Consider the following 12,957-nt stretch of genomic DNA (forward strand, 5'->3'; position numbering starts at 1 on the left):
ACCGGCAGATTAGGACCAGGGGGTATATATCCTAATCGCCAGTCGGGGCCCACCGTGCTCCAGATGACAATGGAGCTGCTGGCACCTGAGGGTTAGGCAGAGACTATAGAGCTGGATGGCTCTGAGATAACCCAGGAACTCTGGGAACCGGTCACGTGTGTTGGGACACGTCAGACCGGACGACAACCCGATTAGCGTTTTGGTGCACCTAGCGCTACACCAACCACGTGTGCAGGAAACACGTCAGGCCGGGTGGTAACCAGGTAGCGTTGACCGGAAGACCGCCACGAAAGCGCCCTGTCGGCCACGTGTGTAGGACACGTCAGGCCGAGCGGTCCTCTGATTAGCGTTTCTGGCCACCTCTCGACTGGCCACGTGTGTGTAGGACACGTCAGGCCAGATGGGTACACCAGTAGCGTTGACCGGGAAGCCGAGGAAAATAAGGAACACCCTGTTAACTCCACAGGGGTCCTGGAGTACGCTGTCCGTGCGCGTAGGGGGCACAACCGGACAGGTGGCGCAGCAGGTGCGTTGTCCGTGTGCGTAGGGGGCACAATCGGACAGGTGGCGCAGCAGGTGCGTTGTCCGTGTGCGTAGGGGGCACAATCAGACAGGTGGCGCAGCAGGTGCGTTGTCCGTGTGCGTAGGGGGCACAATCGGACAGGAAGCACAGCAGCCGCAGCCCAGTTAACGCCACTGGGCTGCTATAGCAAGACTGGAACGGCAGGAGGGAAGCACGGCGCCTGACCCTGATGTGCCGAGCCACGAATCTTGGCATGACAGGCACCGTTCGCCTAACCCTACCTACCGCTTCCCAACATAGGCTTATGCCGCAATGAGGCTCTAACATGGAGGTGTGCTCTGACTGAGCAAAAGTGAAGACTGCGCACCTCCATGTTGTCTCCAGCCCCTTTTATAACCTGGGTCCGCCCCAAACCCAGGGTGGAACCACCAAGGTCCAATAGCAGAGAGCCATGTCATCAGTGACGTCACATGCGACCTATCCGGAACCGCCACGTTATTGATGACCTCATGGCAGCCACGCCCCAAACACTTCACCAGTCATCGTCTGACGACCAATACTGAGGTGCCAGATCATAGGGGCGGGCCTCTGCGAGCCAGTCCGGAGTTGCCACGTCATCAGGACACCTGACACCCTCTGCCCTATCAGGGCCTGCCACCTCACGGACATGCTCAGTGAGGTCCTTACCGGACCTAGCCTCTGATGCACTAAGTGCCTGAGCATGCTCAGTAGCCTGAGCCACAGGCTTAGAAAGCAGACTATCAGTTTGAGCATGCTCAGTAGGCACATCCCAGAACTTAGACACAGCACGAAGTCCAAGTACCTGTGCAAAGAGGCTGTTAGGGTTAATTGTGGGAGCATGCTCAGTAGCCTGAACTGAGGACTTAGTCTCAGACATAACACAATCAGGCTGAGCATGCTCACTAGGCAAAACACCGGGCTTAAACTCTGGCTGGGGTAAATCGGCGCACGCATGCGCACTAGCCGCCTCTCCACACTTAGACGTGGTGGAAGGAACAGCCAACTGGACGACCCGAGGCACGGCCAAGAACGGCAGCCGGTGCCTGGGCGCAACAGGAACCGCAGCAGGCTGCTTCCGGCTATGGCGGCGCCGGTTCGTAACAGAGATCTTGAGAGGATTGGAGATTGTGTGTAGGTAAGTGTCAGGAAACTAGGTCACAGATGTAGGGAGGAGACAGGTTGTTGATGGCGTTGTATGACATGGTTAGGGTTTTGAACTGGAGTCTTTGGGCAATGGGAAGCCAGTGAAGGGATCAGCAGAGAGGAGTGGTCAGGGAGTAGAGGGGAGACAGGTTGACTAATCGGGCAGCAGAGTTTAGAATAGACTGGAGGGGTGCAAGAGAGTTAGAAGGGAGGCCACAGAGCAGGATGTTGCAGTAGTCGAGGCGGGAGATGATGAGGGCATGCACTAGTGTTTTCGTTGATTCTTGGTTAAGGAATGCATGAATACAGGAGCTATTTTTGAGTTGTAGTCGGCAGGAGGTGAAGAGGGCTTGGATGTGTGGCTTGAAGGATAGAGCAGAGTCGAGGGTTGCCCCAAGGCAACGAGCTTGCGAGACTGGGGAGAGTGAGCAGCCATTGACTATGATGGATAGACTTGTTGGATGGGTTGAGAGAGGAGGAGGAAGATAATGAATTCCATTTTGTCCATGTTAAGTTTTAGAAATCGAGCAGAGAAAAAGAAAGAAATAGCAGCCAGACATTGTGGGATTCTAGTTAGTAAGAAGGTGATATCAGGTCCAGAGAGGTAGAGCATGTCATCAGCGTAGAGGTGATACTGAAAACCATGGGACTCTATGAGCTGTCCCAGGCTGAAGGTGTAGATGGAAAAGAGGAGGGGTCCAAGAACTGAACCTTGGGGGACACCAACAGATACAGGGCAATATGAGGAAGTGGTGTGGAGATCAGCTCTCAAAACCTTTACAAACAAAGTGCTGTTCATACCACATCCACCATAATACAATATAGACAATGTAAAAGTACCGCATCAGTAACAAATGACTTACGTGGATTTATTTGATTGAGTGAAGGCATCTTTATGGTGATCTTCTGGTTTCGGCCAGTTACTGTCACCATCACTTTCCTCAGAGTCTGAAGAAAAAATATTATGTGCAGTTTGTTATTCCAATGGGTATAAGGAAGAGCTACAATCAAACAAATATAGAGGATCAACTGTTCATCCCCATTTTCTTCCTCATTAAATTATTCCCTTTATATCCCACGACATGTGGATTTGGTTGACACGATAATAATGAATTTGCCCCTCTGCTTTTGTGTCCATGACTGATAATTTTGCACATTCCATTTGTAACTTTAACCAAAAACCGCCGACTTTTGACATGTTGACAAGTCCTCCTTATGTTATATTTGAGATTTTTTTTCCATCTGTCGTGGGCGGAGAGGCGCCTGGGGAATCTCTGGCGCTCGGGTCCGGTGCTTCTGCTCCTCGGTGGCTCGAGCACGGGGCCGGACACGGGGGCTCGAGCAGCGCCTCCTCGCACACGAGTGAAAAGGGGGAGGTTTGGTGGTGGGATGTCGGTTGTGACGCCACCCACGGGGTTGTGGTGATGGTGGGCACCACCGCTGCTGGTGACGAGGGTTCCCAGGAGCGATGGCGGGGAGCAGCTGAGGTGTTGGCCCCTCCGTGGTTAGGGGCTGGTGTCCCGGGGCCCAGTAGGAGGGAGCGTGCTGCAGGGCACTGGTAAATTAGAAACTGCCGGTGTCCGCAGCCTTCGGTATGGAGGGTGTTTAAGTCCCACACACGGTGCAGCAGACCCCTGTTCTTTTCCTGCAGTCAGGTGCCTCTTTCTCCACTCTTTCTCTTTCTTTCCTCCTCGGCCGGGAACGGGGAGTCCACTCCCCTGCAGTGATCCGGGATCTCTTTCGATACCGGCGGGCCACTACCCTGCCCCGGTCACCTCAAGTCCATACCTCACTAAAAGCCTGTCCCGGCCCTTTTGGAGCACGCTTCTGTAGCAGCCCGGGAGCTACAACTCCGGACTCCTCTCCTCTCCCCACATACTCTGCTCCAGCCCCTCCCCTGCTGCTCTGTTTTGCTCTTACCCTGAGGGGGGGGTCTGTCCTGCTGCACTGGTGTGGGATCAGGTTACCAAGGAGGAGAATGGCCTGCACTTTGCTGGATTTCTGCAGGCCCTGTGACACCCTGGTTTTGCCAGGGTGTCACACATCTGTACAGAACATTGGGATTCACTCACCTGACATTTGGTGTAGAACCTTGTACATGTTCTTGTACCATTCTCGGGGCTTGTCAACACTCTTGAAGAATACAAAAGAAGTTAAGGGTAGCGTACTTTCCAGAATTTTTGTTTTTACAATAAGTTGACATGTATAGCACTATTTCTGTCAATGATATGACCTGTATCCTCCATTTATACCAGTTTCCCCCTCTCTAGGCTTCAACTCTTAAACTGTAGTTGACCTGAGCTGGTGGGAAGAGGCAAGCTGGTGTGATGGCTCCCATACACAGCACAGTATATCAAACAGGGATGTATTCCTGCTTTTCATTCCTTTTTTCTCACACAGGGAGCAGCAGCAAGGTGGAAAATATACAGCAGTACTCAGGGCTAAAACAATCGCGGTCGCAGGGATCGCGACCGGCCCCAGCCCGCGCTTCAGCTGGATGTGCCTCCGAGGGTGCACATCCAGCTTAAATACATCGCTGTGCAGAGACCCGTGGGGTCCCTGCGCTGTGATACATGCTGCTGGCCAAACAGAAGCTGGCAGCTTTCATCTCCATCTCCATGACTGAGGCGGCGCATGACAATGACGTCATGAGTTGCCATAGCACGGATGCCGATGAAAGCTGCCGTCTACTGCAGGCCGGCTATAGAGGTGGGAGCCGCGGTAAGGTGAGTACAGTATGTACCAAGCAGGGGACAGTATACACAGGAGGAGCCATATATACCAAAAGGGGGACAGTAGATACCAGGAGTGACCCAGGAGAGGAACATATATATATCAGGAGGGAGACAGTGTATTCCAATATGCGGACAGTATATACCAGGAGGGGCCCAAGAGAGGAACGTATATACTAGGAGAGGGACAGTATATACCAGAGGGGCCCAGGAGGGGGACAGTATATACCAGGATGGGGTACATATATACCAGCTTGGGGGACATTTACTAGGATGGGGGACATACCAGGATGGGGGCATATATACTGGGATGGGGAACATATATTCCAGGAAGGGGGAAATATTTACCAGGAAGGAGCCCAGGAGGGGTTACATAATGGGAGGAGCGCCACTCGTATGTCTTTATAAGATTTAGAAGGCTAAATGTATACATATACATACATCTGACCAAGATACAAGGATTGAGGGGGGCTAGGTCCAAATTTTGCGCCACTGCCAGTACTGTAGATGTGAATCGAGCTCTGAGATGAGGTAAAAGACTTGCTAGAAAGCTCAGCACAATCCTCTTTCCTCACTCTGCTTTATCAGTCCTCCCCCGTCCCTCTTCATAGGTATAATAGGAGGTGTAACTGCAGTAACCTGACTGTTGTGGCAGCCCGTTTTGTCTGAGTGGATGATGAATTCAGAAGTCAGGGAAAGGGGAAGAAGTGGCTCATAAGTGGAGACAGAAGATGATTTATCTCATAAGATATATTACAAAATTGGTTATATTGGCTTGTACTATTCATATATGCAAAGTTTTTGAATGTATATAAACAAATGAATCGTTCCCAGCTGACAAAAACTACAGAAAAATGTTTCACTTATTACATATTTTCCCAAACCAGGGCCACACAGTGGAGCCACTTTACAAAAAATCAAATAGCATTTTTAGTTTACTTATATAGCACTATTAATGCCACAGCACTTTACAGGTGTGATAATCACTGTCCCCATTGGGGCTCACAATCTAAATTCCCTATCAGTATGTGTTTGGAGATGTGGGAGGAAACTGGAGAACCTGAAGGAAACCCACACAAACACGAAGAGAACCCAGGACCCCAGTGCTGCAAGGCAGGCACCCATAGATTACTGAGTAACTAAATGTTAGTTATTTCATATTTTGATGTTTTTGATTTCAAGCAGACTTCCCCCCTAGTGGTCACTGAAAAACACCTTGGGAAGCACACAGCTCAGGAGACAGAAGCGCACAGGTGTGTGTGCCCACTCAGGCAGGAGTGCACAGCTGTGTGCCCACTCAGGCAGGAGCGCACAGGTGTGTGTGCCCACTCAGGCAGGAGCGCATAGGTTTGTGTACCCACTCAGGCAGGAGTGCACAGCTTTGTGCCCACTCAGGCAGGAGCACACAGGTGTGTGTCCCCACTCAGACAGGAGCGCACAGGTGTGTGTCCCCACTCAGACAGGAGCGCACAGGTGTGTGTCCACTCAGGCAGGAGTGCACAGGTGTGTGTCTCCACTAAGGCAGGAGCGCACAGCTGTGTTTGCCCACTCAGGCAGGAGCAAACAGCTCTGTGTGCCCACTCAGGCAGGAGCAAACAGCTCTGTGTGCCCACTCAAGTAGGAGCGCACAGCTGTGTGTACCCACTCAAACAGGAGTGCACACACAGCTGTGTGTGCCCACACAGACAGGAGCGCACAGGTGTGTGTGCCCACTCAGACAGGAGCGCACAGGTGTGTGTGCCCACTCAGGCAGGAGCGCACAGGTGTGTGAGCCCACTCAGGCAGGAGCGCACAGGTGTGTGAGCCCACTCAGGCAGGAGCGCACAGCTGTGTGTGCCCACTCAGACAGGAACGCAAAGCTCTGTGTGCCCACTCAGACAGGAGCGCACTTCTGGGCTGTTTTTGAGTGATTAGTTGGGGATTCAGGACCGGAACTCACACTGGGCAACCATGCTGCCCTCGTCATAACATAATGGACATATTTAGTGGTCTTTATACAGGAGAAGATGGAACTTACTGATCTGGAAGCGAAGGGCATCCCATCCTCATCTGTTGGTCCAATACCCTCATAACGAATCCACCGCCTCTCTATATGTGGGCTTGGAGGGTCCCGACTGTCATCAGTGAGGACCATTGTGGCCTTGTAGAAGAGGTCGCCCTCGACACTACTGTCCTGCTGGCAGAGAAATACTGGGTTACTACGGTAACATGAAACCAGTTATCGCCCAAATGATGATTCACGTGAATAATCCCGATTATTGCTCTGTGCCTGGTCGGACATCCGCCCCGGCATATCCTCGGTCAGTACTTCTTGTGGTAATTTACCAGCCTTTATGTAACGCCCTGGACCCCCAGGGCTCACAGTACACTAACATCACACACACACACCCTCCCCTGGGTAGGTGACATCAGTCAATCAAATCCTTGTTACCACCCTCCAGGCTTGATGTCCACACCAGGTGGGGCGGAGCCAGGCAGTTGACCCCACCCACCGAGGAGTTCACAGGCCTGGAGGCGGGAAAAGACAGTAGTTAGGTGGTAGACAGTGAAAGTGAGAGGAGTGAAAACTGTTGGTGTCTGGGTTGGAGCCCAGGCACGTTCAGCAAAGTCGGCAGACGGTGGTGGCCGTCTGCAGGAGTTGGTGGAGGTCAGCGGAACCGTAGGACCGGGGTCGGGCGGTGGCCCGCCGGTACCGAACTGGGGAGCAGATTGAAGCCAAGCACCAAGACAGGGTACTCAGACCCCGACTAGGCTAGGAGCCGCCGAAAAGGTCAAATTATCTGATTGCGGTCTGGACCTCAGGGGTTCATTCCCACCTAAGTCCCGTCAGAAGGCAACAGCCCAACCCGTCCGGATAAGTGCCACTGCCAAGGGCCAGAGATCCAAGGGCCAGCGCCTGTGGGCAAACGGGCTCTCCCGACACGTACACGCCGGGAAGCGGACTACCCGTGGGAAGCCATAGGAGTCAAATACACTTACGCAGGTGCAGGAAAACGACAGCCACCATCAACCCGTCCGGGAAGAGTGAGAACACCGCAGCCGGCTGTGGGCCCCGTCCATCCAGCCGTTTGGTTTACTAGAGACTCTGTCCTTCTGTGTCTGAGTGAGTACAACAGTGCCATCCGGCACCACGCTGCACCGCAACGTTGCACCCGCGCCCACGCTGCCTCCCCGCCTCGGCACCTGCACCTATACCTCCTCCCTACTCCCCAACCGGGGCCCCGGGACCAACAGCCCCTACCCACGGAGGTGTCAACACCTTAGCTGCTCTCCGCCATCGCTCCCGGGATCCCCCGTCACCAGCAGCGATGGTGCCCACCATCACCACAACCCGTGGGTGGCGTCACGACCGACATCCCAAACATCCACCAAAAACCTCCCCTTTTCACTCGTGGGCGAGGAGGCGCTGCTCGAGCCCCGGGGTCCGGCCCCGTGCTCGAGCCACCGAGGAGCAGAAGCACCAGACCCGAGCGCCAGCGATCCCAGACGAGCGGCGTTCCCCACCCCTCCGCCCGTGACATTTACATGAAAATTAAAGAACAGCAAATGGATCTAATTCATCCAAGTTGCTCTACAATATGGTGAACCCAACAAGAAACCTGCGGCCGCGCATTTGACGTTTTAGAGCCAATGTGCTCAGTATGGATCTCATGGGAACAAGAAATATTGGTCCAGGGGTCGAGGAGGTAATGTTTCTCCCTATGGAGACTTTTAGGAAATTGCCTTGTATGGTTGCTTCATATTAAGTAATGGTACAACGATAAGGTCATACTCTGCACATAGAAACACGTCAGGTAACGTCTTGTAACCGCTTGCACAATAATAGCACCAAGCAGTGCCCAGATAATGTCGTCATACAGTTGTCTAAATATATCTTCTCTATTAGAAGGAAAATGCAATTTACAGGACTGAATCAAGTGTGGATATAGTGATGGAAGCCCAATTTCTCCGAGTGGTGCCCCACAGCTGGTCCTATGAGGGAAATACACCTGGGCATATCAGGAAACATGGATCCTATTCCGATATGATGGGTAAGTTGCATTCGTACTGATAACCAGGGACAAATAATCAGATCCAAGTATCAGATCAGATACTAATGGAGTCCCTCGGATGGTAGTAAGCATCGTATTATAAAGGCTCCTATAAGAAGTGCCTACAGGAATGTTAATCTGATGGCTCCACAGCTTTGTATCTATGGGCAGGTTCGGCTTTTACTACATATTGCAATCCTGACATTCCTGCACCGACATGACACAGGGGGCATCTGACCCCTCATATAAGAGGATTGCGGTTATTATTCAGCGCCGCCTTACCGTATGTGCATTGTAGGTCTGTGAAGCCCCTCGGTTCTGTCTCTTCTGCAGGTGAGGGGGGATGAAGTCATCCAATGATAATGGGAGTTCTGTGGTGTCCATCCCTTGTAGCGCCTCCTGCTGGTGGAATCAGGATAAATATATGAGTGTCTCGCCAAACCATAGGACGCTATGTGCCATTATAGATGCCTCACCTGTGCACACAGCTCTATATGTGCCATTATGGATGCCTCACCTGTGCACACAGCTCTATATGTGCCATTATGGATGCCTCACCTGTGCACACAGCTCTATATGTGCCATTATGGATGCCTCACCTGTGCACACAGCTCTATATGTGCCATTATGGATGCCTCACCTGTGCACACAGCTCTATATGTGCCATTATAGATGCCTCACCTGTGCACACAGCTCTGATATGTGACGTCTGATGGGGCTTCTATATAAGACGCCTGTGCACAATGCTGCGCCTCACACTCCAGGGCATGGTCTCAGTCCTCCGTCTTGAAGGGTTGCCACTCCATTCCTGCAGACAATCGCCCACGTCACGGTCATACAAGATCCCCTGACCCACACACTTCTGTCTCACACAGCAGATGTCTATTCTTCAAAGTGAAAACGTACACACACCCCGCACTGTGAGCACACCCCATAGTACTGCAAACACACCCTCCTCCTGCCCGGCTAGTGCCACACAGCACACCCACCCCCTGAACTCTGCCCTAAGAGCCCAGATAACTAATTAACAGCAGGGAAAGAAGGGAAGAGAGGTCTGAAATACAAGGAAAAGGCATAGAAGGCAGGCAGGCAGAGGAGACAGGCAGGCAGGGGATATAGGCAGGTAGGGGAGATAAGCAGGTAGGGGAAATAGGCAAGTAGAGGAGCTAGGCAGGCAGGGGAGCTAGGCAGATAGGAGAGATGGGGAGACAGGCAGGTAGGGGAGACAGGCAGGCAGGGGAGCTAGGCAGGTAGAGGAGACAGGCAGGTAGAGGAGACAGGCAGGCAGGGGAGGTGGGCAGGCAGAGGAGACAGGCAGGCAGAGGAGACAGGCAGGCAGGGGAAACAGGCAGGTAGGGGAGACAGGCAGGCAGGGGAGGTGGGCAGGCAGAGGAGACAGACAGGCAGGTAGGGGAGACAGGCAGGCAAGGGAGACATGTATGTAGGGGAAACAGGCAGATAGGGGAGACAGGCAGGCAGGTAGGGGAAATAGGTAAGTAGAGGAGACAGGCAGGCAGGGGAGCTAGGCAGGTAGCGCAGGCAGGCAGGGGAGCTAGGCAGATAGGAGAGATGGGGAGACTGGCAGGTAGGGGAGACAGGCAGGCAGGGGAGCTAAGCAGGTAGAGGAGACAGGCAGGTAGAGGAGATAGGCAGGGGAGCTAAGCAGACATGGGAGCTAGGCAGGTAAGGGAGATGGGCAGGCAGGGGTGACAGGCAGGCAGGGGTGACAGGCAGGCAAGGGTGACAGGCAGGCAGGGGTGACAGGCAGACAGGGGGGGCAGGCAGGGGGACAGGCAAGCAGGGGAGACAGGCAGGCAGGGGTGACAGGCAGGCAGGGGGACAGGCAGGCAGGGGGACAGGCAAGCAGGGGGACAGGCAAGCAGGGGGACAGGCAAGCAGGCAGGGGGACAGGCAGGCAGGGGTGACAGGCAGGCAGGGGGACAGGCAGGCAGGGGGACAGGCAGGCAGGGGGACAGGCAAGCAGGGGAGACAGGCAGGCAGGGGTGACAGGCAGGCAGGGGGACAGGCAGGCAGGGGGACAGGCAGGCAGGCAGGGGGACAGGCAAGCAGGGGAGACAGGCAGGCAGGAGTGTCACAAGATGCAGGAGGAGAGGTACCACTATAGAGGGAAGATGTGAGCGGTGGAGGGAGGAAAGGAATGATGGAAAGTGGGAGCAGGAGAATGCGCTGAAGAATGTGTCAGGGAGGAGAGGCTCACAGTGACTCAGAGCAGAAAAAAGCCCAGAAACTCTGAGGGATAAGGCTGGTGAAGGAAAAAGTGACTGCAGAGAGCCAGATACACTGCAAATGGAGATAACAGAGAGCAATAGAGCAGGGGTTACAGATGCAACAGCCAAAATTCTTACACTTGCAACGTTCTATAAAAGAGCAGCCACATAATATAAAGTTATCAAACCTTCAACATAAAGCCACTTAGAAGACCATAATAGACAACTGCATGCAAAGCAATTCCACCAAGGCTCTCCCAATAACCATAGACGGATAAGGCTGAGCGCACGTCATTGTCAATCATAGATCATTCCTATAACCAGCCCAATGAGGTATTAATACAAGCTTCTACATGATCCAAATAAATGTGTATGCTGACAGATTCTCTTTAAACAAAACCTTCATATTTTCTAATAATACTACCATATAGTACTCACATAAGACCGACTTGTATTGCCTTCAGAATATGGACCAAATATAACAAAAATTGACTCTCCGAACAATACAATGCCTAAATAATACTGCCATAAAGTACATAATACTAGAGACAAAGCCCGCATCATACTGCTAAATAGCAAAAATTATCCCTGACTACCAGATCCCTGCTGGGGACAATGTTGTCAGAGTATTACGCCACTTTTAGAGTGACAATAAAACATACAAAACCGAAGATAAAATGGATTTTATAGGAAATAAATGGTAGGAAAAATTATTTCCTGTAAAATTACATGTATATAAGGCAAAATAAAAAGAGAAAGCAATAAAATACCTCCACCACCCCTTAGGCTATGTTCACACATATTCACACATAGCGCGTTTTACTGCATTTTTGCACTTTCTCATTGCTTTCAATTTTGAAAAAACGCTGAAAGAATTGACATGCCGTTTCTTTCAAAAACGCAGCAGATTTCCATTTCAGGAAAAAAGCAAACAATCAAGTGCATTAGATTTATGAAATCTCATAGCTTTTGTTGGTACTGTACAAATCAGCTTTTAATTTGCATAAAACAACAAAGTGCTGCAAAAAAATGCAGCAAATATGCAACTTGTGAACATAGCCTTAAAGGGAACAAATCACCAGGATTTTTGTATATACTTAATGCATAGCCTTTACCTGTGTAGGTGTCACACTTTTTAAAAATTGTAAAAAAAAAAAATATTTTGAGGCCCTCATCTACATGCCTTCCAGGGTGTATTGCAGTCCCTCCTTTAAACAAATAAGGAGAAATACAATGAGAGATGGCCTGGTTATTAAAGGGAACCAATCACCAGGATTTTCGTATATAACCTAAAGCCAGTGCTATACTGGCACTATCAGGCTGATTCTCTTTAGTGGTCAGCTCTGATTTCTAGGTTTTGAAATCCAAGAAAGAAAAGTTTGTAAAATCGGTAGCTGGTTGAGTGACAGCAACTGAGGATCAGATAATATCTGGGGGGTATTCATAGTTATCCCCTCCCCCTGTTAAAATTAGTATAAGGCCCATTTCACATGTCAGTGATTCTGGGACGTTTGTGCTTTTTTTTAAAACGTACCAGAATCACTGACATACGCAGACCCATTATAATGAATGGGTCTGCTCACACATCAGTGATTTTTCACTGCACGTGTCTCCGTGCGGCGTACCCGCGTGTGCGTGATTGCCGCACGGAGACATGTCCATTTTTTTCTGGCATCACTGATGTTCCACGGACCACGCAGTGGTGTGGTCCGTGAAACACGTGCCAGAAAAAAATGTGCTTTTAAAATAAAAATCATTTTTACTCACCCGGCGTCCAGCGATGTCCTCTGCAGCCCGTGCAGCCTACTGCTTCTGAGCCGGCTCATTATTGTCGCGCATATTCATTATGCGCGACACAGCCGACCCGGAAGCAGCTGCTGCGGGGGTCACCGCCGGCCGGATGCTTCACCGCGGGAGCGATCAGCACCATGGAGAGCGGGAGCGCGCACAGGTGAGTTGTTTTCTAAGTGCAATCACGGGCCACGGAGAACGGAGCCTGGATTGCACTTAGACAACCCACGTGTGCCGTGAATCACGGCACACGCAGGGACATGTGCGTGTTTTACACGCCAGTGAAAAACGTCACTGTTTTTCACTGATGTGTGAAACGGGCCTAAGTATTATACCATCGATTTAAGGCCGCTGCGACATTGCTCAAGCGATCTCATTGGGGTCACGGATTTTGTGACGCACATCTGGCCGCTTTAGCGATGTCGTTGCGTGTGACACCTATGAGCGATTTTGAATAGTCGCAAAAATGTTCAAAATCGCTCATCGGT

At 51.6% G+C, this 12,957-nt stretch overlaps 1 protein-coding gene across 15 annotated transcripts in view; it reads right to left on the reverse strand.

The window, feature by feature from the left end:
- Positions 1–10,534, reverse strand: part of SORBS3 (sorbin and SH3 domain containing 3) — an 84,508-nt gene extending 73,974 nt beyond the window's left edge. For 4 of the 15 annotated variants that reach the window (XR_012753078.1, XM_075346440.1, XM_075346441.1 and 1 more), the window contains exons 1-5: positions 9,132–10,532; positions 8,733–8,852; positions 6,437–6,595; positions 3,760–3,820; positions 2,551–2,635 (exon numbers count right to left, since the gene is read on the reverse strand). Coding sequence is in view for 14 of the 15 variants with exons in the window: in XM_075346440.1 (XP_075202555.1) it covers positions 2,551–2,635; positions 3,760–3,820; positions 6,437–6,595; positions 8,733–8,834 (407 nt within the window). In the remaining variant the exon portion in view is untranslated. Of the gene's footprint in view, positions 1–2,550; positions 2,636–3,759; positions 3,821–6,436; positions 6,596–8,732; positions 8,853–9,131 lie in introns of all 15 variants that reach the window. The other 11 variants (XM_075346429.1, XM_075346443.1, XM_075346436.1 and 8 more) reach the window with 9 other exon arrangements.
- Positions 10,535–12,957: the final 2,423 nt, after the last annotated feature.

This window comes from Anomaloglossus baeobatrachus, chromosome 4, assembly GCF_048569485.1.
Source record: "Anomaloglossus baeobatrachus isolate aAnoBae1 chromosome 4, aAnoBae1.hap1, whole genome shotgun sequence".
Taxonomy (NCBI): domain Eukaryota; kingdom Metazoa; phylum Chordata; class Amphibia; order Anura; family Aromobatidae; genus Anomaloglossus; species Anomaloglossus baeobatrachus.